At 40.1% G+C, this 22,860-nt stretch overlaps 1 protein-coding gene across 1 annotated transcript in view; it reads left to right on the top strand.

Moving 5' to 3' along the window:
• The window catches only part of CDK14 (cyclin dependent kinase 14), a 516,006-nt gene that overhangs the window by 272,168 nt on the left and 220,978 nt on the right, over positions 1 to 22,860 (top strand). The window contains exon 9 of the mRNA XM_079785896.1: positions 22,614 to 22,734. Within this exon, the coding sequence (XP_079642022.1) occupies positions 22,614 to 22,734 (121 nt within the window). The remainder of the gene's footprint in view (positions 1 to 22,613; positions 22,735 to 22,860) is intronic.

Below are 22,860 nucleotides of genomic sequence, written 5' to 3'. Positions count from 1 at the left end.
CAGGACCTGGGGCAGGTCCGATCTCTGCACAGATAGGCCCTTGGGACTGTGGCAAGGTGATGAGCCAGGTACCCGCAACCAAGAGTTTGCCCTGCAGAGCCCGTTGACAGATCTGGGGAGGCCAAAGCTGGGAGACTAAGTCCTGGTCCAGTTTATGAACCCTCTGGACGAGAAGACTGACAGCCAAGGCTCACGGCAAAGACTGGGGGTGGAAAACTAGGAGACTCGTGGCTTCTCTACAAGCTGATCCCTTGGGCAGAGATAACAGCAAAGAGACAGGCTCTTTTAGCAATGAAATTTAGTGAAACATGGTAGCAGGAGTGAGAAGTCTAAGCATTTGTTCTGACATTTTCACTAATTAGCTGTTTGACCTTGGACTAGTCAATGAAAGGGGCAGTTTTGTTTTCTATAAATTAAAAAAATAAGACTGAGTTAATGATATTTAAATTTTATTTTTTAATGTTTTCAAAATTTTCTTAAAAATTATTCTCCTAAATGAGTTTCCTCTATTTACAAACATGTGTATATACTGTTATGGTCACTTTCTTAAAAATACCTTAGCCAACTTCATAGTAAACTTCTGTTTGCCCATGAAAAAGTAAAGGCACCCCCCAAAATATAAAATTAGTGTGACCATCAGCCCTATCTGGAATGGAGATTCTGTTACCTTTCTTGGTGTAATCATTCCAATGACTGTTGCTAGATAATCAGGGAAACAATGGTGAAAAACTTTCAATGCTTTCAGAAAGTATCGTTTTTAAAACTGAAGTCAGGGGAAATCCAGAAATGGGTCTTTGCCCTAAAAGAGAATGTCTAATCCTGTCCCTGTTTCTCTCTCTATATTTGTTGTTCTAAACATGAAGAACAGGAAAACAAAGTAAGATGCCAAAGAAAAACAGTCTAAAAACATTTACTCATAATCTTGTGAACCTAATCACAGTAGCCATTTAAAATTTTTCAAAATCCCTTCAATTCCTTAATTATGTACATACATATCTTCACACACTGTCAGTTATATTATTGGTAACATAGATTGTTTTTATTACCAACATAGCAACATTTTCATATTTTATTTCCATATATTGACTTTTACAGTTATAAGTAATAGATGTTCTTTGCTTTAAAATACACAGTGTAGGCAGCTATAAAGAAGGGAGCAAGCATTACCTGTTTTCCCTCTTTGCTCATGTAGCCCCTGTTAACATACCTCACAGCCTTACATAATGACATATTTGTATTTAGAAAGGTAACTTGCTTTATTTTTAACAGAACATACATTGCCTTTTAAGGCCATATGGTTTAATTAATGTGGTGACTTTCATTAGTTGTCCCAGTGACATTCATAGTGAAATGGAGATTGGTGTGACATACTGGAAATGCAGTAGGAAATGGAATGTTTTTCCATAAATTCATCACAAACTTTATACTTAAATCTAATATTATTGTATTTAAAATTGAATAGGTCCTTTGCTTCCATTGATTTCAATACATTTAAAACATACTAAGATTTTAATGAAAAGAAAATCTTTATGCTAAAAATTTGGATAGTTTCCTATATTAATGCTATTTCTCTCTCTTTTTATTAACTCACTGGAGTTATTAGATTATCTTCACACATAATGGATTTGTTCAAGCTTGTTAAATGGACATTATTTTAATTTTTAATGTATATCTAAAGCTGAATAATTCTTCAAAAGTTTTTTTATTATTGATTGATTTTTAGTGAGAGGAAGAGAGAGAAACAAGGATTTGTTATCCCATTTATTTATGCATTCATTGGTTGATTCCTGTATGTGCCCTGATTCAGGAACAAACCTACAACTTTGGCTTATCGGGACGATGCTCTAACCAACTGAGCTCCCAGCCAGGGCTGAGTAATTCTTTAAAACCTTTGATTCTGAAACCTCAGCTTGGGTGTCTTCAGGAAGAGAACAGTCTTTATCACAAAATATAGACTGCTCCCTGATTTTCTACCTCCTGGTACATGGAATACTCATGTTGAGTCTGCCATCCAAATTATTTTTAATATTTCAAAGTGAAGGGCATCATAAATAATAGTTAAGGATAGTTTTTCACAGTCTACATTTAACGTGTTTCATGATTCACATCATAAACTAGAAACAGTTCTATCAGAAATCACATAGATCCAATCACTAACTGGTATTTCTCATTATGATCTTTCAGCACTTTTTCAGTTTTAATATTTTATTATCCAACTACAACAATGACGTGAATTTGTCTTCGAATGTTATAGTGTTTTTGTTGGATTGTGTTTTACCTAAAATGAAACTTACCCATTACAACTTGATGAGTTTGTTGAATGTATATAATGGGAAAACCACCTCCACAGGTACGTTGTAGAACATTTTCATCACGTCAGAAATGCATTTGGCTCCCTACAGCAGGCAAGTAAACATTATTTTATTTTTTTTACTATTATTTAAATAAATTTTTTTCAGACCTTAGTCAGCCTGGAAGAGTGGAACCCCAAATAATAAAACACTACTTGGAAGCACAAGATCTCTGTCTTATGAGATATTCTAGACTAGGGCTGGCAGACATTTTTTGTAAAGGGCCAGATAATAAAATTTTCAGCCATGAAGTCTCTGTAGCAATTACACAAGTCTGCTATTTTAGTGTAAAGGCAGCCGCAGGCACTGTTTCAACAACGGGAGGTGGCTGGATTTGGTCTCTGAGACAGAATTGCCAACCTCTGTTCTAGACTTCGAAATTCCGTTTTCCTTACTAATAGCCAGTGAGCCGGATATAAAACATTTAGGTCAGTGATCTTTTCAGGGAATGCATTTTAGATAATGAAATAATTTGCAGCATTTTAATTTAGTACACTTGTCTTTTGAAGGATATTATTTCTGAAAGTGCCAATGTATATGCAGAGTGCAATTAGAATAAGTTAATCTCACCCAATATTTTTTTGTAGTAGCAAAGAGATAATGGAAAAAATAGTTTGGGATCTGTATTTGAATTGAAAACTACTAGCAAGTCCTCAATTGTACCACTACCCTAGAAAACTTTCACAAATTGTTGACTTATGTCACATTCTGTTTTCTTTTCACGTAATGTTGCTGCTCAAAATGGCATTTTAACAAATGAATAGCCTACCTTTGTTTTGTCAGTGTTTCATAACCATTTGAGCTGCCTCACTGAGTCCCAAGCTTGTTGTGGAGAATGTCACCCCTGGGCTGATGGAGCACCCTACAGACTAGGCTGTGACAGGAGCACTTTGCTCCCCTCTGATGTCCAACTGGATAATGTTATATTATCTTTACCAAACCATTTTTCCTAACTTCCAGATATATGTAGCAATCTCGTAAAAATTCAGCCCACATTCACTATTGCACACATTGACAAAGAATGGGCTTATATGAGCTAGCTAAAGTCAACAACTTATAATAGAAAACAGTCACTTGTTACTTCATAGTAAAAATATAGCAGCAAAAAAAGGATGTTAGCATAGAAAAATATTTTTAGGAAAAAGTATTATACGACTTTCCTTTTGAGTTAAATGTGAGTAATGTGTAAAGTTACTATTTTTGAAGACAAGAAAGTCTTACAGAAAATGGTTGATAGTGGAAAGAATATCTTTTAAAAAATTTTGTGGGTGTTTTGTTTTGTTTTGCATTTGTTCACAACATTGATATAGTGTCATCTTTAAAGCCGTATAATTTAGAGCAATTTAGTGCCCATGAGGTATTGTTTTGTACTTTTGGGTTTTAATATGCAATCATGAGTTCATGTGATAAGTTTCACTTAACTTCCAGATATATGTTTCAAATATAGTGTCCCCTTTGAGCTCTTTCAGTGAAATATTTAATGAAGGAAACAGTGAAATCAATCAAAGAGTGGATAGCAAGACAGCACTTTTCTGATTCTGGGACCCAAATTTGGTTTGAAGAAAGATTCTAAATTAAAACAAACAAATAAATAAAATGGCCTCATCTACATCGTAATATTTTCAATAAAGTTTTATTGTTGAAGGTGGATGCTTTAAAGACAAGCTATTTGGACTAACAAGATGGGAATATTTAAAGTATATTTAACAGATTCTAAAAAGGACATGTGCCTCAGATGTTAGGTTTCTGTCTTTTATTCTTAAAGACTATGACAGTAGTCTCATATAGCACTAGATGAATTTACATTTTATAGCTGACAGCTTTTTTAAAACCATGGCAGTCTTCTGGAAATGTCCTTGGTCCTCTCAAACTTAGCATTTTGTGTGATATTTGCTGACAAGTAAGGAAGGATAAATAGATTGTCAAGTGGCTGATTCCGAGTTCCAACTTCTCAAAATCTACCCAAATATCTTCTCACATTCATTAGTTCTTGGTTATTTAGACAGTGTGCCTTCATGCTGTTAACTTGGATGTAGAAATGAAACCTTCGTTGTCTAAATTATATTTTTCTAAAAATTCTCGCTGCTTGGGCAGTTTGACACTTCATCTTAGGGAAATCTACTGTAAGTTTTATTCTTACAAGCAAGATTCCCTTCAAAAAAGGTTTGGTTTTTTTTTAACTTGGAAATTGCCTGATGATCCAAGTTGCTCATGCCAGCTTATCCTAGGTTTTAGTAGCTAAACTGGCTATTATGCAGAAAGCCTAATAGAAGGCAACTTGGTTGTAGTGGAGAGAATATTCAACTATTAGTTTATTTCGGCTTGTTCCACCCAGTCATTAACTCAGTGCCACCAGCCATACGCTTCCCTGCCACACTGGAAAGCCTGTCATTTAGAACCGATGACTATTTTAGGACTCAAACGAGGAAATATAAAGAAACATGTTGGAATCTTAGGTTGGAGGCGGAGAATGGTGTGCTTGACTGCACAGAGGACTTATTTGACCTTTTTTCTTCCTCCCTTTCAAAAACAAGTATCATTTTCCCCCTGTAGGTAGCATGTACACACAATAATAGACATTTCAAAGAGTAGAAAGGAAAGTATAGTGAAAATTAATTTCCCTTCTCCCTCCTACTTCCTTGTTCCATCCCCATGGGCAGTTGCCTTTGCAGGTTTCTTAGTTCTCTTTCCAGAGATATCGCATGTACGTATAAGCTATTATTTTTTTAATGCAAATAGTACATAACATGCCCATCATTCTTTCGTTTGCCTTTTCCCTTGACAATAGTTGGCTCCAAGTTAGTATATATAGACTTATTGGCCTCATTGGCTGCATTTTGTAGCTATACCATAACTTATTTAGCTATTTTCTTCCTGGAAGTTGAGGTTATGTTTAGCCTTTTGCTATAAACTATGTCACAGTGAGTATCCATGCACATACGTCTTTGTGGGTATAAATATAGGATAAACGCCTGGAATAAGGTGGCATTGATCACTCTCTGAAGCATACCCAGTGACTTTCACGTTCAGTTCTGTCAGTCAGCACAGTGAACACCTTAGTCATTCTGCACCTGTGCTGGCCCTGGGGGCTTTCAGGAATCGCACACGGCCTCTGCCCGGAATAGATGGCGATCCGGTGACTTCGTGCCTCAAGGTAAAGTGCCTCGTGACAAGTCAGAGGTGCAGCTGAGTCTTGTGGATGTCCACGGCAGCAAAATGACCTCTGACCTTGGGCACCAGGGAGGACTTGGAGGCTGAGTCGGAGTTAGAATTAGATATGGGAAGTGGCAGAGGAAGGCATGTGGGGAGGGGACAGGACACGTGACTGCACTGAAACACATGCTGGGGGCACTGCCCTCTGCCACACGCCTCCTCACCACGCCTGTGACATGCCCGGCCACTCCTGCCACAGGACGTTGGCACTCACTGTGCCCAAGACTTCTTTATGGCTTTCTTCTTTTACAGTGACGCCCATGGGGCATCCAGGCACCTCAGCTCCGCGTGGTGTCCTGTTTTGTCAGAAATACGTCCCTTGTGTTCCTGCACTCATCTCCTCTGATGCCACCATAAAAGTGCCTCCTGTGATGGCCTCAGGGCACAGTGGGCTCCTGCCTGGTGTCCTGCATGGCCATGGCCATTCGGCCTCCTCTGCCATCTGCCCAAGGACACAGCAGGCCTTCCCTTTAGGCTGCTACAGCAGAGTGGGCATGGTGCTGTCTCTTCCACCCAGACTTAATGAAGGCTGGGCATTTGGTGCAGGGCAGGGCATTGCAGCTCAGGGAGACCACTCAGCCCCTAGAGGCCCCTCCTCAGTGTGAAAGCAAAGGGCTCTCTCTTTATCTCCTGCTTACCTCCCTCTCTTCCCAAAGGGAGTGGACCCCAATGATGCACCTGGAATTCAGGCCTCCAGGCTCCAGAAAGAGGAAGCTCCCTCCTCCTGAGAATCAGAGACCCCTGGAAGGTCAAATTTCAGATCTGGGGGTCCCCCATCCATCCCCAGGACTTAGGGCATAGGCCTGCAGCCCAGTAAATGATCACAACACTTAATGTTTATACCAAAGCATAACCAGTAGTCCAGTACTGGTGCTCTCGGAGGGCTTTAGACTTAAATGTTACTACAAGTTGGCCTTCATTGTTTCTGTTCTTTGTAGGGTGCAGAATAGCTCTCAGCACCTGTTTTTCCTTCAGTCCTCCGGGTTCCTAAAAGCCTCTGCTCAACAACTGGGGGGGAGCATCGTGTGTTGCCTGTCTTGCTTTTTTTTTTATTTCTTTATTAATTAAGGTATTACATATTTGTCCTCATCCCCCCAACTTTGTAGGGGCCTCACCTCACCCCTTCTGAGGGAGGTCTCCTGCCCCCATGGCTGCTTCGCTTCCCATGCCCAGCTAACAGACAGAGACTTGGCCGACAGCAGCTGCCCTCTCACTGCAATAAGACTTGTTTGAGTTGCCTGTCTTTCTTGAGGCAGCAAACATCTTCCTCAAAGAAACTCAAATCCTTAGAAATATTGCCTCTGACAAAACATGCACCCAGTTTACATTATACCCTTCGCTCTTTCGAAACATCAAGATTCAGGGTAATTTCACAGCTTTCCCCACAACAGTGGGTAGAGACTCGCTTTACATTTATACAACAGAAATTTCCATTAAGTCGGTTTTCTTGATTAAAGGAGCCATCAGCCTTAAAGGTAGATTTAGGACTCTTTCAGTAAAACTAAACAGCTGGAAGCTTTGAAATGAGTGTTTCTGTACTTCTCTGCTCATCAAGGTTTTTTTGTTTTGTTTTGTTTTTTAAAGCCCTCTCAGGTCTAGGCACACTTCTTTCTGTGCTTGAGTTAATTATTTGAGAGGCAGCTAAGTTGCCATGTAGTATCGGAGACACCCATATTGCAATAGTTGGGATATGAGCTGGTTTAACACCTCTGAGTACCACTGTTCATAGGTGGGGTCCTAATAAGCAGAGGCAAATTGACCCCTTAGCTCAGGTGTGGGGAACCTTTTTTCTGCTAAGGGCCATTTGGATATTTATAACATCATTCATGGGCCATACAAATTATCAACTTAAAAATTAGCCTGCTGTATTTGGTCAAGCATTTAATTAACTCACCCCTAATGCCTTGGCAGGGCCTGACCAAATGATTTCACTGGCCTTATACAGCCTGCAGGCCAGATGTTCCCTACCCCTGCCCAGCTGAATGTGCTTTAGACAGACTTAGTCTTGTCTCAGAACTGTATTTTATGGAAGACTTGGTGTTGTGTCAGGGTGCAGAAGGGGTGGGAGTGGTGGGAAGAACTGGGGCAATCATTAGCAATGATGCTTATTCAAGGAGATAAACATACAGATAAAAAGATGAGTAAATCAGTTTTACATGCTTACTGCCAAGTGAGCTGAATAAAGAAACAGACCTAATAGTATAAATTTGGAGGAGAAATTAATTGTTGAAGTTTCATTTAGATAAACTTTAAATATCATCTACACTAATAAAAGAGAAAAATGCTAATTGACCGTACCTTCGCTACGCCCACAGCCAATCAGAGCGAGTATGCAAATTAACCCAACAAAGATGGCGGTTAATTTGCATATGCCGAGGGAGGGAGGAGTGAAGACTGAAGACAGCATAGAAGGAAGAGGGAGGGAAAGTGGAAAGCAAGGTGGCTGCTGGAGGGAAAGCACGGGCGGCGCGTGCGGCCGCAGAGGCAGGCGGTGGCGGCGGGTGCAGTGGGTCGGGGCATGCAGTGGCGGCAGTGGCGCGTGCAGCCGTGGAGGTGGCGGCGGCCGTGGGCGCAGTGGGGCGGGTGGGCAGGGCAGGGCGCGCAGCAACGCTCGCGGAGGCGGCGGCGGCGGGCAGGCGGGCAGACGGGGCAGGGCGTGCCCCGCCCACCACAGTGGGAGAGGTGGGGGGCTGGAGAGGTGGCGGTGGCGGGAGGGAAGCCCGCCGGAAGTCTTGCAGGAATCTTCCTACAACGGGCCCCTAGTATTAGATAAAGTTTAAGAAATTATGGACTTCGTTAGGAAAGTAAATCTATCACTTGTATTATCAAGAACCAGTATTTTATTTTGTATATTAATAGACTTACCGTATGGTATCTTTTCTGTATTTTTATTTAACAAATATGTGAGTATCATAAAGGGAACATATTTTATGTATGTTTGGGGTTTACTTCTTATAAAACAACTAGAGGCCCAGTGCACGAAATTCGTGCACGGGAAGGGGTGGGGTCCACTCAACCCAGCCTGCACCCTCTCCAATCTGGGATCCCTCTCACAATCCTGTACTGCTGGCTCCTATTGCTCACCTGCCTGCCTGCCTGATCACTCCTAACTGCCCCCCCCTCCCCACTGGCCTGGTCACTCCTAACTGCCCTCCGCTGCTGGCCAGGTTGCCCCCAACTGCCCCCCCCCCCCCGCTGGTCTGGTTGCCCCTAACTGCCCCCCCTGCTGGCCTGGTCACCCTCAACAGCCCCCCCTGCTGGCCTGGTCGCCCCCAACTGCCCCCCCTGCCAGCCTAGTCATCCCTCACTAACCCCCCTGCCAGCCTGGTTGCCCCATGCAGCCTGCTTGTTCAGTCGTTTGGTTGTCCCTCGGGCCAGTCCTGGGCGGCTGGGGGGCTGAGGGGACTAGGCACCGCCATCTTGTGGCTGTGGGCACCAGAATCTCTGAGGGCGTGGCAGTCAATTAGTATATTTCCTCCTTATTGGCTGTGGGCGCCACCATCTTTTGAGAGGGTGTGACGGTCAATTAGCATATTACATCTTTATTAGATCGGATATGGGTCATGAACTTTTATGTGATTCAGTTTTACTCACATTAGGTTTTTAAACATTTTAAAAATCCAGGTTTTCTAGTGAAAGCTGACACAATGTCCCAAGGTGTAAAACGGGTGAAAGCAGAGGTACTCTGGCTGAAGTTGGGCTGAGTTTCCTCCCCATTGGCCAGGGCAGCACACACATGCCACCTGCTATGGGAACGCCATCTCAGGATTCATGATAGGTGGCTCTTCTTACTGCAGATGGCAGTCCAACAACAGGTTCACTGTGGGCCTGACACCATAGCAGGAACTGGAGACATAAAGGCAATGACCATGGTCCTATTTGCAGGGAAACTGCAGTCTTGTGTTGGGCTGGTGGGGGCTGATATGTGAATGAATGACTGAGGACGTCCACGAAAGCTCAGAGCTGCCATTAGAGACTAGAGGAAGGCTCATTACCTGGGCCAAGGAGGAGAGGGCAAGTCAGAGTAGAGTTTTGAAGGACATATGGGAGACCACAGCTGAGTAAGGCCTGCCAAGATCTGAGACCATGCTGTGCAAAGAAACGGACGTGCAAGCAGATAACTGCAGGTAATATGATGGGCTGCTAACAGTTGGCTAGAACATAGAAAGGATTAAGAAGCAACAAGGCTGGAGTAATAGCACAGGGTTTATACCTTGGAGTTTAGGATAAAGGATCCGTGAAGCTCTTTAGCAGAGGAGTGACTTGATCAGATTGACAATAGGCAGTATGTGTTTGGTGTTTCTGTAGGCCAAGGGCACAATTAAGCCTTTTCCATGCATTTCTTATTCAGCTCACACAGACACCCTTTGACTCAGGTGCAGTCCTTGTCTCAGGGTTCCCAGAAGGAAGCAAAGGGCAAGGCAAATGGGGAGGCTGACGAGAATGAGATGAAGGGACTATTTATGAAACTGGGGCCAGGGTTGAAGAAGTGAAACCCCTTCAGGCTGGCAGTAGTGGGGAGCTTTTCCCACTCCCCCGCTGCAGGGTGAGGAGAGAATATAATGTTGCAACCCACTGAGTCAGAGCAGTCGCCTTGCAAGGGAGGACTTAGCCACTGCCATTTCCTGCCCAGCTGGGAGGAGCCGGGGAACAAATACACCACCCTCCTTGGTTTCTTTCCCTGTGATCTTTGGTCCATGCACCTCCCACTGGCCAGACCCAATGTGAGGCCAGGAGCAAGGACTCTGTAGTTACAGGCTCATTAAGGTCAGCTCATAAGTCAGTGGTGGTCCTCCCTGACCCTGCCTGACACTGTCTCACACTGTGCAGTCTGTCTCCTCCTCAGACTGTGGAAAAGGGACAGAAGGGCAGACACGGCAGCTGGGAGACCAGTGGGAGCCCTTTCTAAGGTTCAAGGCGCAGAAGAGGATGTTTCCGGGCCTCCGGTGGCAGTGGCAGTGAGGACAGGGAAAGGGAATAGATTTGAAGCCGTGGGGGCAGCATGGACCCACCTGTGGCCCTCAGCTTCCTTCTCATAGATATGCCATGGACTGTCTTAGATCCCTTCCGGCACGAAAGCTCTGTGATGCGTCTCTGCGGTGATCATGACATATATTTATTTTTCGGAATTAAAGTATCTTTGAAAATATTCCCCAGATGCTCAGTATAAGTCTTTTTGGAGATTTAAAGTTTATTTATTTATTTATTTACTTACTTACTTATTTACTTATCTTTTGTAATCCTCACCCGAGGATAATTTTTTATTGATTTTTAGAGAGAGTGGAAGGGAGAGGGAGAGACATATTGATTGGTTGGTTGCCTCCTGCATGCCCCAGACCAGAGCTGGGAGCCCGCAACTGAGGTAGGTACCCTTGACCGGAATCGAACCCTGGACCCTTCAGTCCACAGGCCGACGCTATATTCACTGAGCCAAACCGGCTAGGTCTGAAGTTTATTTATTTACTACATTACAGATGCCCACTTCCAGCAGGACAGCCAAGATTGTCACTAAGTGTCACTTTTCATAAATTATCAAAATCAACATGCATATCTTTTAGTAGGTGTGTTCTCTTAATTATAATGTCTGGAACCCTGTACTGAGTGCAGTGTTGAGACCCCCAAAATGTAACTGGACCCGGGCTCAACTAGTATGATAAAAGACAAGACGAAAAGCATGAGAGAAAATAGTTCAGAAAAACTGGGCAGGCATCATAAAACAAAAAATGTAATGATGCAGTATGACTCAAGCCTCCTTTGCCTTGAATTGGCTCAAAAATCGCCTCATTAATTTGAACTGATTCAGTTGGACATTTACTGTTGGAAAGAAACATAAAAACCTCTTAGTTCATTTTGAAAGCAACTGCCTGTTTTTATCTATTTTTAAATATTTTAAAAATTCACTTCAGAAAAGGACAACTCAGAACTTTTACTTTATGTGTTATTATTACAGATGCTTCTGATTAGCTTTAACCACACCCATGGTTGAGGTTTCGGAGAGGGTGGGGGTTGGGTAGCAAGGGGTAAGGGCCCCCAGGGTCCTGTAAGATAAATAGGCCTCCTTTCCAACCCCCAGTTATTATTATTATTTTTTAAATTTCTAGCTGTTATTCTCCAACTTATCACAGCTTTCTGGTAACTGCTCCATCGTTGGGCTGCCGCTGCCCTCTGCCAATTTCCACTTTGAAACAAAGAAAGCGATAGATACGCACTGTTCTCATTTCAGCAAGCGGACCCACTGGGACGTTCCAGTCAGGGTTTTTGTCTGACTCTTCTGTGAGGCTTTCTGGACAACATCAGTCATTTTCTCTCGAGTTTACTCCTATTTTTGGAACCTCCTTCCAGCAAAACGGACGCTGTTGTAATTAGCTAGTTATTAATGACTGGAAAGGAGCAACGGAAAGACCAAATATTATAGGCATGTCATTTGGGCAGCTTCACCAGGAAGCGAAAGCTTCACACTCCCCAGGGAGCCACCAGTCTACTCCCCAGAGATCCCTGGGAGAAGGGACTGGACAGGGAGGGGAATAGACGCATGCCCAATAAAATTGGGGTGATGTCGGAAAGAGACTCGCCTGTCCATCACACCTGGGAACAGAATTGGCATGGCCACTGCAAGGGCTCGAATTTGGGGATATTTAATTCCCTAAGAAAAGGAGTTCATTCTCCGGGTGCTCTTGGCTCTCTTGGGACTCTTGGGGCAGGGCCCCCTCTCTTGGCTCCCCTATGTTCACCCACCTGGCACACAGCCATAGGGACCCCCATACGCAATGGTCTAATGGACCATAACTAGCCTGAGGCTGAACTGGGCCCGGCTGCAACGTGGAACAGAAATTGTGGACACTGGCTTTGCTTTTAGCTGTACTGAAACCCCGGCTACACATCTACTACAACTGGACTAAGGGGAATGGAATTTTGGAAACCCAGGGATGTCATGCCACACAAATAAAAATCACTCATCCTCCCAGGCAAGTCTCAGAAAATTCTTTTTCTCGAGATATCAGAAGAACTCCACCCCCAGCGTTCCGTGGGGAAAGGGATACCCCAATTTCCCTGAGAACAAAACCAGCTTATGTTTTCTCATCACGTCTCTTTCTTTTCCCCCCTGCCTCTCTGCTCTTACCCCATCCACCTCCCTCTCTCACCAGACTGGCCTGTCACCATTCACTGGGTCCATGCCCTGCCCACCGGGAGCCCAGGAACATACTTGCTCCCTAATTCCCAGTCTTCTAGGGAGGCTGCCTGCATTCAAATACTGACACAGCCACTTATTACTGTATGACCTGGAGTCAAGTAGGTTCCTTCCTGTTCATTTGGGATCCTAATAATTATACAACCTTCTAGGTTGTTGTAATGATTCGATGATGTTATGTATTTAAAAACCCCAAGCGTTCCTAACAGATTATAACTGCTCAATAAATTCTCAGCAGGTTGCTTCTATTAGGACTAGCATATCCACTGATTTTTATATTTTAGTATTATCATAGTAAGAGCAGGTAAGAATATTGTCCCCCTACATAAACACACACACACACACACACACACACACACACACACACACACACACCACTTTTTTAAATTAATTGAGTGGTTCGGAAAGGAAATGGGAATGCTTTTCTCCTAAGCCTCCCAGAAGAACATTTACTCTAATTTCTTCTCTTAAAAAAAAAAAAAAAAGAGAGAGAAAGTCTATGTTGTCATTTCAAATGTCATGTATGCATGATAATTTCAGCTTTATAGATTGGCTTCTTTCCTACGAAGTGCAAAGGATACCTCTGACATAAAATCATAATTATTCTCAGGTTATTTGACCTAATTGTAGTTGTGATTTTATAATAATCTCTCTTTAACACATGTAAGTGATACTCATAATATTTGTGGCATATATTAATCTATGAGTAAATAGCCTAAGAGTTTTGAGTCTTATGTTTTGATTTGGAACTTAGATTCTTATGATGAATTTAGTATGTTTTACTTTTAATTTAAAAAAAATTGGAAACAAATCAGCTTGAATATGGACATTCATGAAAATTGCTAATTTAGTCAGGTTATGAAATTCATTTTCTATATTGTATTGTCATCTAGCCTAGGAATAATGACACAGAGTTTCATTAACTGAGAAGCAGAAACTAGAAAATGAAATGTAAACCAGTGAACTGTGAAAATGATGATATATTCACATAAAATCCATTGAAAAGGATTTTGCATTTTCTGCTAATGCAGATGTGATGTGATAGGATCATTGAGGTGGAATTATTTACTTAGAGGGCTTTCTAGGAACTTGAGCATATGTGACTTTCATACATTTAATGAACAAGTTTTTAGTAATATTTTCTTAGGATCACTGAGTTTTAGTGTAGTCATACCTCTGATATACTGCATTTTGTTTCAGACCAGTGCAATAAAGCACATGCATTTTTTGGTTTCCAAGTGCATATAAAAGTTATATTTATGTTAAAATGAGCCTTTCCTTTGGCTTTTTAAAAATTTATTTATTTTTAAATTACAGTTGACATTCAGTATTATTTTATATTTGTTTCGGGTGTACAGAATAGTGGTTAGACAATTATATAATTTACCAACTGATCCCTCTGGTAGTTCTAGTACACGCCTGGCACTGTACATAGTTATTACAATATTATTAACTATATTTCCTATGCTGTACTTCATATCCCTATGACTATTTTGTAGCCTCTTTTTTTGTTTTTGTTTTTGTTATCCTCCCATGAGGATATTTTTCCCATTGATTTATAGAGAGAATGCTTTAACCACTTAGACACAACCGGCCAGGGTTATTTTGTAGCTTCTTAATCTCTTCACCCCTTCCCAACCCCCAGCAATTATCAGTCAGTTCTTTGTATCTATGAGTCTGTTTCTGTTTTGTTTGTTCCTTTGTTTTGTTCTTTAGATTCCACATATAAGTGAAATCATATGGTATTTGTCTCTCTCTGTCTGACTTATTTCATCTAGCAGAATTTGAAATAACATCTTGTTAACTACCTCTGTATAAAAAGCATTATTGTATTCTGTACTGTTATGAGTTAAAACACATTAAAATGATTAAATATTATCCTTTGAGAATATTAAGGCTTTTTGATATATGTAAAACTGATATCATGGATTATAGATATACATTCCAGTCATAGCTCCTTTTTTAATCCAATTTATTGCAATATACTAATAAAATATTTATATCCTAAAACGTTAAATGATAAAAAATAAACAAAAGTTATATTTACATCATACTGTAGTCTATGAAGTATGCAATATTAACACTACCAGTATGTATAAAAAACAATGTACATCCCTTAATTTAAAAATACTTTATTGCTATAAAATGCTAACTGTTATCTGAGCCTTCAGTGAGTTGTAATCTTTTTGCTGGTGGAGGATCTTGCCTCGGTGTTGATGGCTGCTGACTAGTCAGGGTGGTGGTTGTTGAAGGTTGGGGTGGCTGTGGCAACATCTTAAAATAAGACAACAATGAAGATTGTTGCATCGATTGACTCTCCTTGTCACAAACAATTTCTCTGTTGCATGCCCTGCAGTTCAATAGCATTTTACCCATTGACTTTGGGTATATGACTAGCTTTGCCTTCTTATATGAGTTAGGTGTGTGGTGCCCTCAGATAATTATAAAAGTAACATAAAAAATAACTGACCATGCCCCACCATAACAAATATAATAATAATGAAAAAGTTGGAAGTATTGTGAAAATGACCATAATGTGGCACAGAGCCGAGAATTGAGCAAGGGCAGTTGAAAAAAATCTTGTGAATAGACATACTCCACATAGTGTTGCCACAAACCTTCAATTTGTAAAAAACACACTATCTGCAAAGTGCAGTAAAGTGAAGTGTGCGATAAAATGAAGTATGCCTGTAGTTGAATGGACTCTGAAGCTTCCTTAATCTTACCCTTGGGTCAGCACACTTTTTCTTAAAGGGACAGATACTATTTGTTATAGTCTTATGGGCCTGTTCACTTCTCAGCTCTGCTGTGTAGTGCACATGCAGCCATAGACAATATGTGAGGGGGTGGGTGTACCTTTGTTCCAGCAGAATTTATTTACATAGACAGGTAGGTGGCTTACAGGCCATCGTTTGCTGACATTGATCTCGGCCTTGTTAAGCAAGAGAGCTTAAGTCACTTCATCAAGGAGACACAACTAACTGGTGTCTAAATCACTATCAGGAATTTAGTTATTTTCATATCACGTCTTCCAATATGTAGCCTAATGCTCTGACAAAAATAGCGTGTTCCTTATATGGTAGTCAGCCAAAAAATTTTGACTAATTGGTCTTCCCTTCACATTAATTCCCTATTAATTTCATTTAAAACAGTGTTTACCAGAGAAGTACATTGTTTTTATCTTCTATACAAAATAGAAAAAAAAGTTTTTCCTATATATGCAATTTAATTATTTGAATATTTCTTTTTTTGTTCAGAATGTCTATATTAAAATGTTGTGATCATTTCTGTTATTTAAAATGAAAGATATAAAAAAAACTGTGCCCTTTAGGATAGCCAGAAATTAGGTATAATATATTAAGAAATGCAAAGATAATTAAATAAAACCAGAGCAAAATAAAATACCATCTTAGCATGTTTAAATTTCTTCTGGACTTAATTTTATTTTATTAGAATAGATTTTCAAAAGTTCCTCTTATTCACTGGAAAGACTCTGAGACGTGCCAATAAAAACATTTTTAAGGGATTTTTGTTATCCTGTAAGAGTAGATTCTGTTAAAGTAGAAGTCTGGATAGAAAGAAAACCAAAAAAGTTTTATTCAAAGGAAAAGAAAGATCTAACTGTACTTTCAAAACTTTGTTTTCCACTTTAACAACACCATGTTATTAAATGTACAGGTGACTCTTGAATAGTTTGGGGTTCGGGGGCACCAAACCCCCACACATAGTCGAAAATCTGTGTACAACTTTTGACTCCCCAAAAGCTTAGCTACTATTAGCTTACTGTTTACCAGAAGCTTTACCCATAACATAAACAGTAAATGAACACACATATTGTATGATTCTATCTATCTGTCTGTCTATCTATCTATCTATCTATCTATCTATCATCTATCTATCTAGGGTGGGACAAAAGTAGGTTTACACTTGTTCATTTGGAAAACACAACAATTAATAAATAATAATACAAGAATAAACTCTGTTTTGTATATTCACAACTGTAAACCTACTTTAGCCCTGCCCTGTGTATGTATATATATACTGTATTAAAACAAAGTAAGCTAGAGAAAAGAAAGTGTTATTAAGAAAATCCTCAGGAAAAGAAAATGTTTATTGGAAAAAATCCATGTATAAGTGGACCAACACGGTCCAAACCTGTGCTGTTCAATGGTCAGATGTATAAAAAAGCATAGACCTGTCCCTAAAACACCCATATTTCCTGTTTCCTGTGATGGCAAATGTGGGGCAAGGGAATTGGAGGATGTCCAACTTTCATGGTTCTTAGTTGGGAAGTTTGGGCTTTTCAGTCTTCTATTTTATTCACTTTAAAGAGTATTTCATTTAAACTTTAATTTTCAATAAAATTAATTTCAATAAAGGTAGGTGATTTATTGTCTAGAATGGATTTTGAAATTGGTAACTATTTGCCATGGACAGAAGTGAGGCTGGTGTAACAGTCCTGTAAGAGATGATGAGTGGACCTCAGGATGAGGAAGAAAATTATAAAATAATTATAAAGTAAAATCCATTGGCCCCAGCCAGGCTACTCTGTTGGTTGGAGTGCCAACCTGTACACCAAAAGATTGTGGGTTCGATTCTGTTGGAGTGCTTACGGGAGGCAACCGATCGATGTTTCTCACATCGGTGTTTCTCTCTCCCTCTCAACTCACTAAACATAGCCTTGGGTAGGGATTTTTAAAAAAAAGCAAAATGCATTGGATTTTGTAATTTTGTAAGTGGAAGGAACCTGGAATGAGACGAGACTTCTGGCTCTAGTGAATGGATTGACGGTGATGGCTAATGGTGAGTCACAGAATACTGGAGAGGGTAGTACTGATTGGAGAATTGGGGACAGGGGAAATGTTTGAGATGGCCGTAGAAAATCTAAGTGGCTATTTTTTATGTAGAAACCTAAAGATTTAGAGGGAGATTAATTCTAGAGTTAAAGTATTTGCGATCGCCAGCATATAGATAGTAACTGGAGCCTCAGGATTAAATAAGATCATCCAGGAAAATTTGTCAAGGGCAGAGGAAAGAGGTTAAGGCCAGAACTTGGGAGAAGAACAGAAAAAAGTGTTTCCCGTGTTTTTGTTTGGTGGTGGTTTACTGATATACTCTAAGAGCAGCAATAAAAGATTTTCAAGCAGCTTCAGCACAGCCTGAGACATTTAATATAAATCCTGTAGCAGGGAGAGTACTCCATTAGAAATGGGTTTGAAAAAAGAAACTCCTGGCCAGCTCCCAGGACTGTGGAAAGGGAAAGAAATGAGAAGCCTTCGCTGCCCTTCTGCAGGGATGACTCATGGGATAGAGGAGTCTCTCCCTCTCCAACCCATCTGCTCGGTGGTGAACTATTACCCAGATAACGTCTGTTTAGCTTCACGTTGTGAAGGAAGGAACCCCTGGCCGAGACATATTGTTTTTTTGTGTGATTAACTAGGAACATGACCATCTTTTTCTGATCGTTCAGTTTGGGAAATGAAGTATGTTGAGAGAGAGGTGTGGGGATTGTTCTAATAAAAACCCGAAATCACCGACAGGCACAAAACAGTGGCCCGTTCTCTGGTAAGACTGAAGTGGTGAAAGGTACTCCTTTTTATCTTATTTTAGTTGACTTTTGTAAGTTCATCCAGCTCTTGCCATTATTCCACGTAATGAGAAAGAAACCAGTTAGTGTTGCCAGCTCTTTTTCAATCCCTTAGTCCAGTGGTCGGCAAACTCATTAGTCAACAGAACCAAATATCAACAGTACAACGATTGAAATTTCTTTTGAGAGCCAAATTTTTTAAACTTAAACTTCTTCTAACGCCACCTCTTCAAAATAGACTCGCCCAGGCCGTGGTATTTTGTGGAAGAGCCACACTCAAGGGGCCAAAGAGCCGCATGTGGCTCGCGAGCCGCAGTTTGCCGACCCCTGCCTTAGTCAAAGCAGAGACATGAACATGATCAGTCTTGAGCTGTCCTAGGTTTAGTGATTTTCTCCATAGAGTTTGAGAGATTACTCACAGTCTCCAAACAATTTTACCACCTGCCAAAAGGATGCCTTGGAATTTGAAGGAATAATTCGATGTGCATGGAATATAAAATCTAACGTATATCTGTATACAGCTCAAATAACTTTCATTGTTTGGGAACCTAAAACAGTTTACTAGTAAAATGCATTTACTCCTGGACTTAGGGGCATATTCCCTGTATTCTTGACAGAGAAGGCTGTAGGGACTTGGGGTTGGGGTTGTGTGGAGTTCCTGCAGGACATCCTTGCTGAGGAATTGGACAGACCCAGATCTGAAGCCCGTGGACAGGTGGAAGCTGGAGGTACCATCTTATGAGAAATCACCTATCCATAACCGCTAAGACATGGCATTAGCCACAGTTACCTGTTTTGAATATATAACCTTAGAAAAAACCCCCAGCATATACTAGTAGAGGAAGATCCCATATGGAAACCAAGTCACTGCTGTTAACTCCTCCCTGTCGGAGAAGTCAGGGGAGTAGATTCTAAAAGCGGAGGAGAGGTCCATTGCAGCTGAGAGAGCGATTAAAATAACTTCTAGAGCAGCGGTCGCCAACCGATGGTCCGCGGGCCACTGGTGGTCCGTGAGGTCCGAGAGGTTGGCGACCGCTGTTCTAGAGAACATCTCCATTGGTTGATGCTGAATGACTGGCACCTTAGGGCAAATGTTAGAAGCACTGCCACGTGATTTATCCCGTATCCCTGCAAGAGGGTAGAACCGGGCTCCGGGTGGCAGCAGAGGTTGGATAACCATCTTGAAGATATATGGAAAGGGAACTCTTCCATTGGGTAAGAGGGTAACTATAAAGCTTCAGAGCTCTTCTAGAAATCTAAGATTCTGCTGTGCTAGCCAGTATCAAGGTGGCCTGCCTTTGAATAATTGGCAATAGGGCTTGAATAGCAGGATTTTTTATTTTTATTTTTTTGCTCAAATTGAGGGTCTTTGATGACTTAGAAACAGTAACATCTTAAACTTGGATGCTCTGACTTGTTATGCAAGCTATTTTCGGTGCCCATAGCAACAAGCACCAGTTCCTATGCACACAAGCAGCCACAACTGCGGCGTGCAGGTACCCTGTATTCAGCTGGTTAGCATTTCGCTTGGCTTTTTAACTTTTAATTCACACTAAACATTAATGCAAGAAGTTTTGATAATAACCCATGAACTTCATCCTTTTTCAAAGGTAGTGTAGCTCTCTTCCTGTAGTGTAACCATAGCAACTGACAAGGAACAGAGAGAGAAGCCTTTCACACATGCTGTGCTAATTAATCCTGTCCTACAGTTTTCCTTCAGCTGCAGGATGCAGTGTAATAAATTTTGTATGAGTAAGCGTGTTTTGATGCATGAACTGTATAAATACATAGCAATGTCTTTACCCAAAATATTTATTAAAAGCCCAGTTATATATTCCTACTTCAAAGTATTCTTTCTTTCTTTCTTTCTTTCTTTCTTTCTTTCTTTCTTTCTTTCTTTCTTTCTTTCTTTCTTTCTTTCTTTCTTTTTTTTTTTGAGTCATTGTTTAATAATTTACTCCCTCCCTGAAAAAGTTTTGGGATTTATTTATCTTTTTAACTGAACAGAAATTCTGGTAGGGTGAAAACCTTTTGTTTATCCGTATACGGGATACTTTCCACAAGAAACTGTTTCAGTTGATTTTATTAAAGTGAGAAGAATGTAACATTCTTCAATATATGATAACTTTACCCGCAAATTATTTTAAGAAACTGTCTTAACACATTGAAGAGTTAGATATGGAAAACTCATTTTCACTGTTAATTTGGGAAGTTTCGTGACCCTCGTGAGTGGAATTTGGGCAGTCCTTGACCTAAACATGTGGGAAAGAGGAAAATAATGTAGACAAAGCCTTTTCTATTTATATTTTCCAGATATATTTAATCAGTTTTATAAACTTAAAGTCACAGTGAACATAAATGACCTGAAATCACATATAATTATTTAGATTTACACTATTTCTAAGTTATTTTGAGGTCATGTTCTCCCTTTAAAAGTGAAAATATCATTATTTTCTATAACTAGCCTGGTCTTCTGAGCTGTCAAAGAAAATCTCAGATGTTTTCATTCTCCTATCCCTCTGGCCTCGCTTTCTGTCAACAGGGCCTCAGAAAAGCCAAGGGAATCCAGCCTGGCTGTTTTTAGCATCCCATTTGACTTGACAACAGCATATGGAACAAGTCAGAACCTATTTCAGAACTTGTGCTTAGCTCTGGTCTCTGTATAGAAACATGCCCATCTGAGGAACTAAACCTTTTGATGGGATTACTAGATTCTGGAAACACTGCCACCCTGTTTGTCCTGTCTGGTGTTCAGCTTTGTTTGAATTGAGGGAGGAAGGGTGAAAGGGCTTAAGAAGTATAAATTGCCAGTTATGAAAATAGTCATGGGGCTGTAAACTACAGCATTGGGAATATGGTCAATAATATTGTAACAACTATGTATGGTGTCAGATGGGTACTAGACTTATTAGAGTGATCATTTCGTAAGGTATATGAATGTCTAATCACTATAATTTAAAAGGAAAAAGAAAAGAAGTAGAAATCTGTTATCAAAGTAGAAATCTGTTTTGGAAATCTCTTATCAAAACTAGTTATTCTGTTTATGTGCAAAAAAGTTGGAGACCACATATGTGTATGTATTTGTGTTTATAATCTGTCCATTTTAATACAAATACTTATAAACACTCACCGATTTGTAATATGCCATTGGATTATTAGGAAAACTGCACTGTAGAAAAATTGAGTTACTGTAACATATATCATAGTTGAATTAATTAGAAATTCTTTGTCTCACTAGCTGTCCTATTAATTTTAATGTTTACATAGAATATACTAAAGGGAATACCGAGTGTTTAATAAATAGGGAAAAAGTCATGTTTCTAAGTACTACATAAAAATTTAAATAAGCAGAACAAGTAAATGAATTTGTTCTGGTAGAATATTATTAAGATGTTATATGTGCTTTGAGTATCACAGTGATAAATAATACGTTACCCTTGTCATTAATTAACATACCCAGGTAGAACCCTATCACATAGATTATTCTTTCTCTTAATAAAGAAATTTCTAGGTTTTGTGAATTTTAGAGGAATCATAGTCATTGTAGAAAATTTAGAAAAATGCATTTCCTGTCATTCTTTGTTGTGAGGTCAAAGTGCATGTGCATTATCACTTAACATATTATTGTGACCATTTTCCCAGTTTTAAAAAATTCTTAGAAAACATTTTAATTTTTTGAACTATTCCCTTATAATTTTTTACTTAGGTAGTTTTCAAATGAGCTTCCTGAATAAGCATTTCCTAGGAAGTGCTTGACAGAACTTGAAACCTTAAGAAGTTTGGGAAATCTCCTTTGAGAAAACTGTCAAACTGTCTTCTCTCAGATTCACAATACACATTAGGACAATTAAAGGCACTGAGAAATCTCATGTATGGAATACTGTTTAACTTCTTAACCCATCTTTTCTCAAAATTACTTCACCTTGGAAGCCTTTCCAATAACATTATTTATAGCTCTCAGAACTAGAACTCCATGGAACATTCTTTGGAAAGTCCAGAAGATTTCTAAGCTTCTGTGTAATGTCTAATCATTGATGGATCATTTGTTTACTCTCCTGGGATTTTATTACAGTCACAATGTTTTATTAGGGATTTAAATGATTTACAAGCATGTATTTGAAACAAGTCGACCTTTCTTGTAACCTTGACACTGAATTCGTGACTCTGTATTGCAGTGTCATGTTTGACCTTTTAAAACTGTTAACATTCACACTTAAATTTCCTTGTCCTATGAATGCCTATTAAACTTCTTTATGTTTCATGTAACCCGCAGGTCTTGCAAGAGCAAAATCGGTCCCTAGCCACACGTACTCCAATGAAGTGGTTACCTTATGGTACCGACCTCCAGATGTCCTCCTGGGCTCAACAGAGTATTCTACCTGCCTTGACATGTGGTGAGAAACAGAAGCTTTTCTCTAGCTAATCTGTCGCTGGTTCTAGGTCTGGGTCAAGCCTAGATAAACATCCCAATGGTTTGAATGAAGATTAATGGTGGAGGAGTGTTTGCCGGTGTGTGGCAG

This window comes from Cnephaeus nilssonii, assembly GCF_951640355.1.
Source record: "Cnephaeus nilssonii genome assembly, chromosome: 12".
Lineage (NCBI taxonomy): Eukaryota > Metazoa > Chordata > Mammalia > Chiroptera > Vespertilionidae > Cnephaeus > Cnephaeus nilssonii.
The sequence above is the reverse complement of the archived record's forward strand: the minus strand, read 5'-3'. Positions and strand labels throughout refer to the sequence as shown.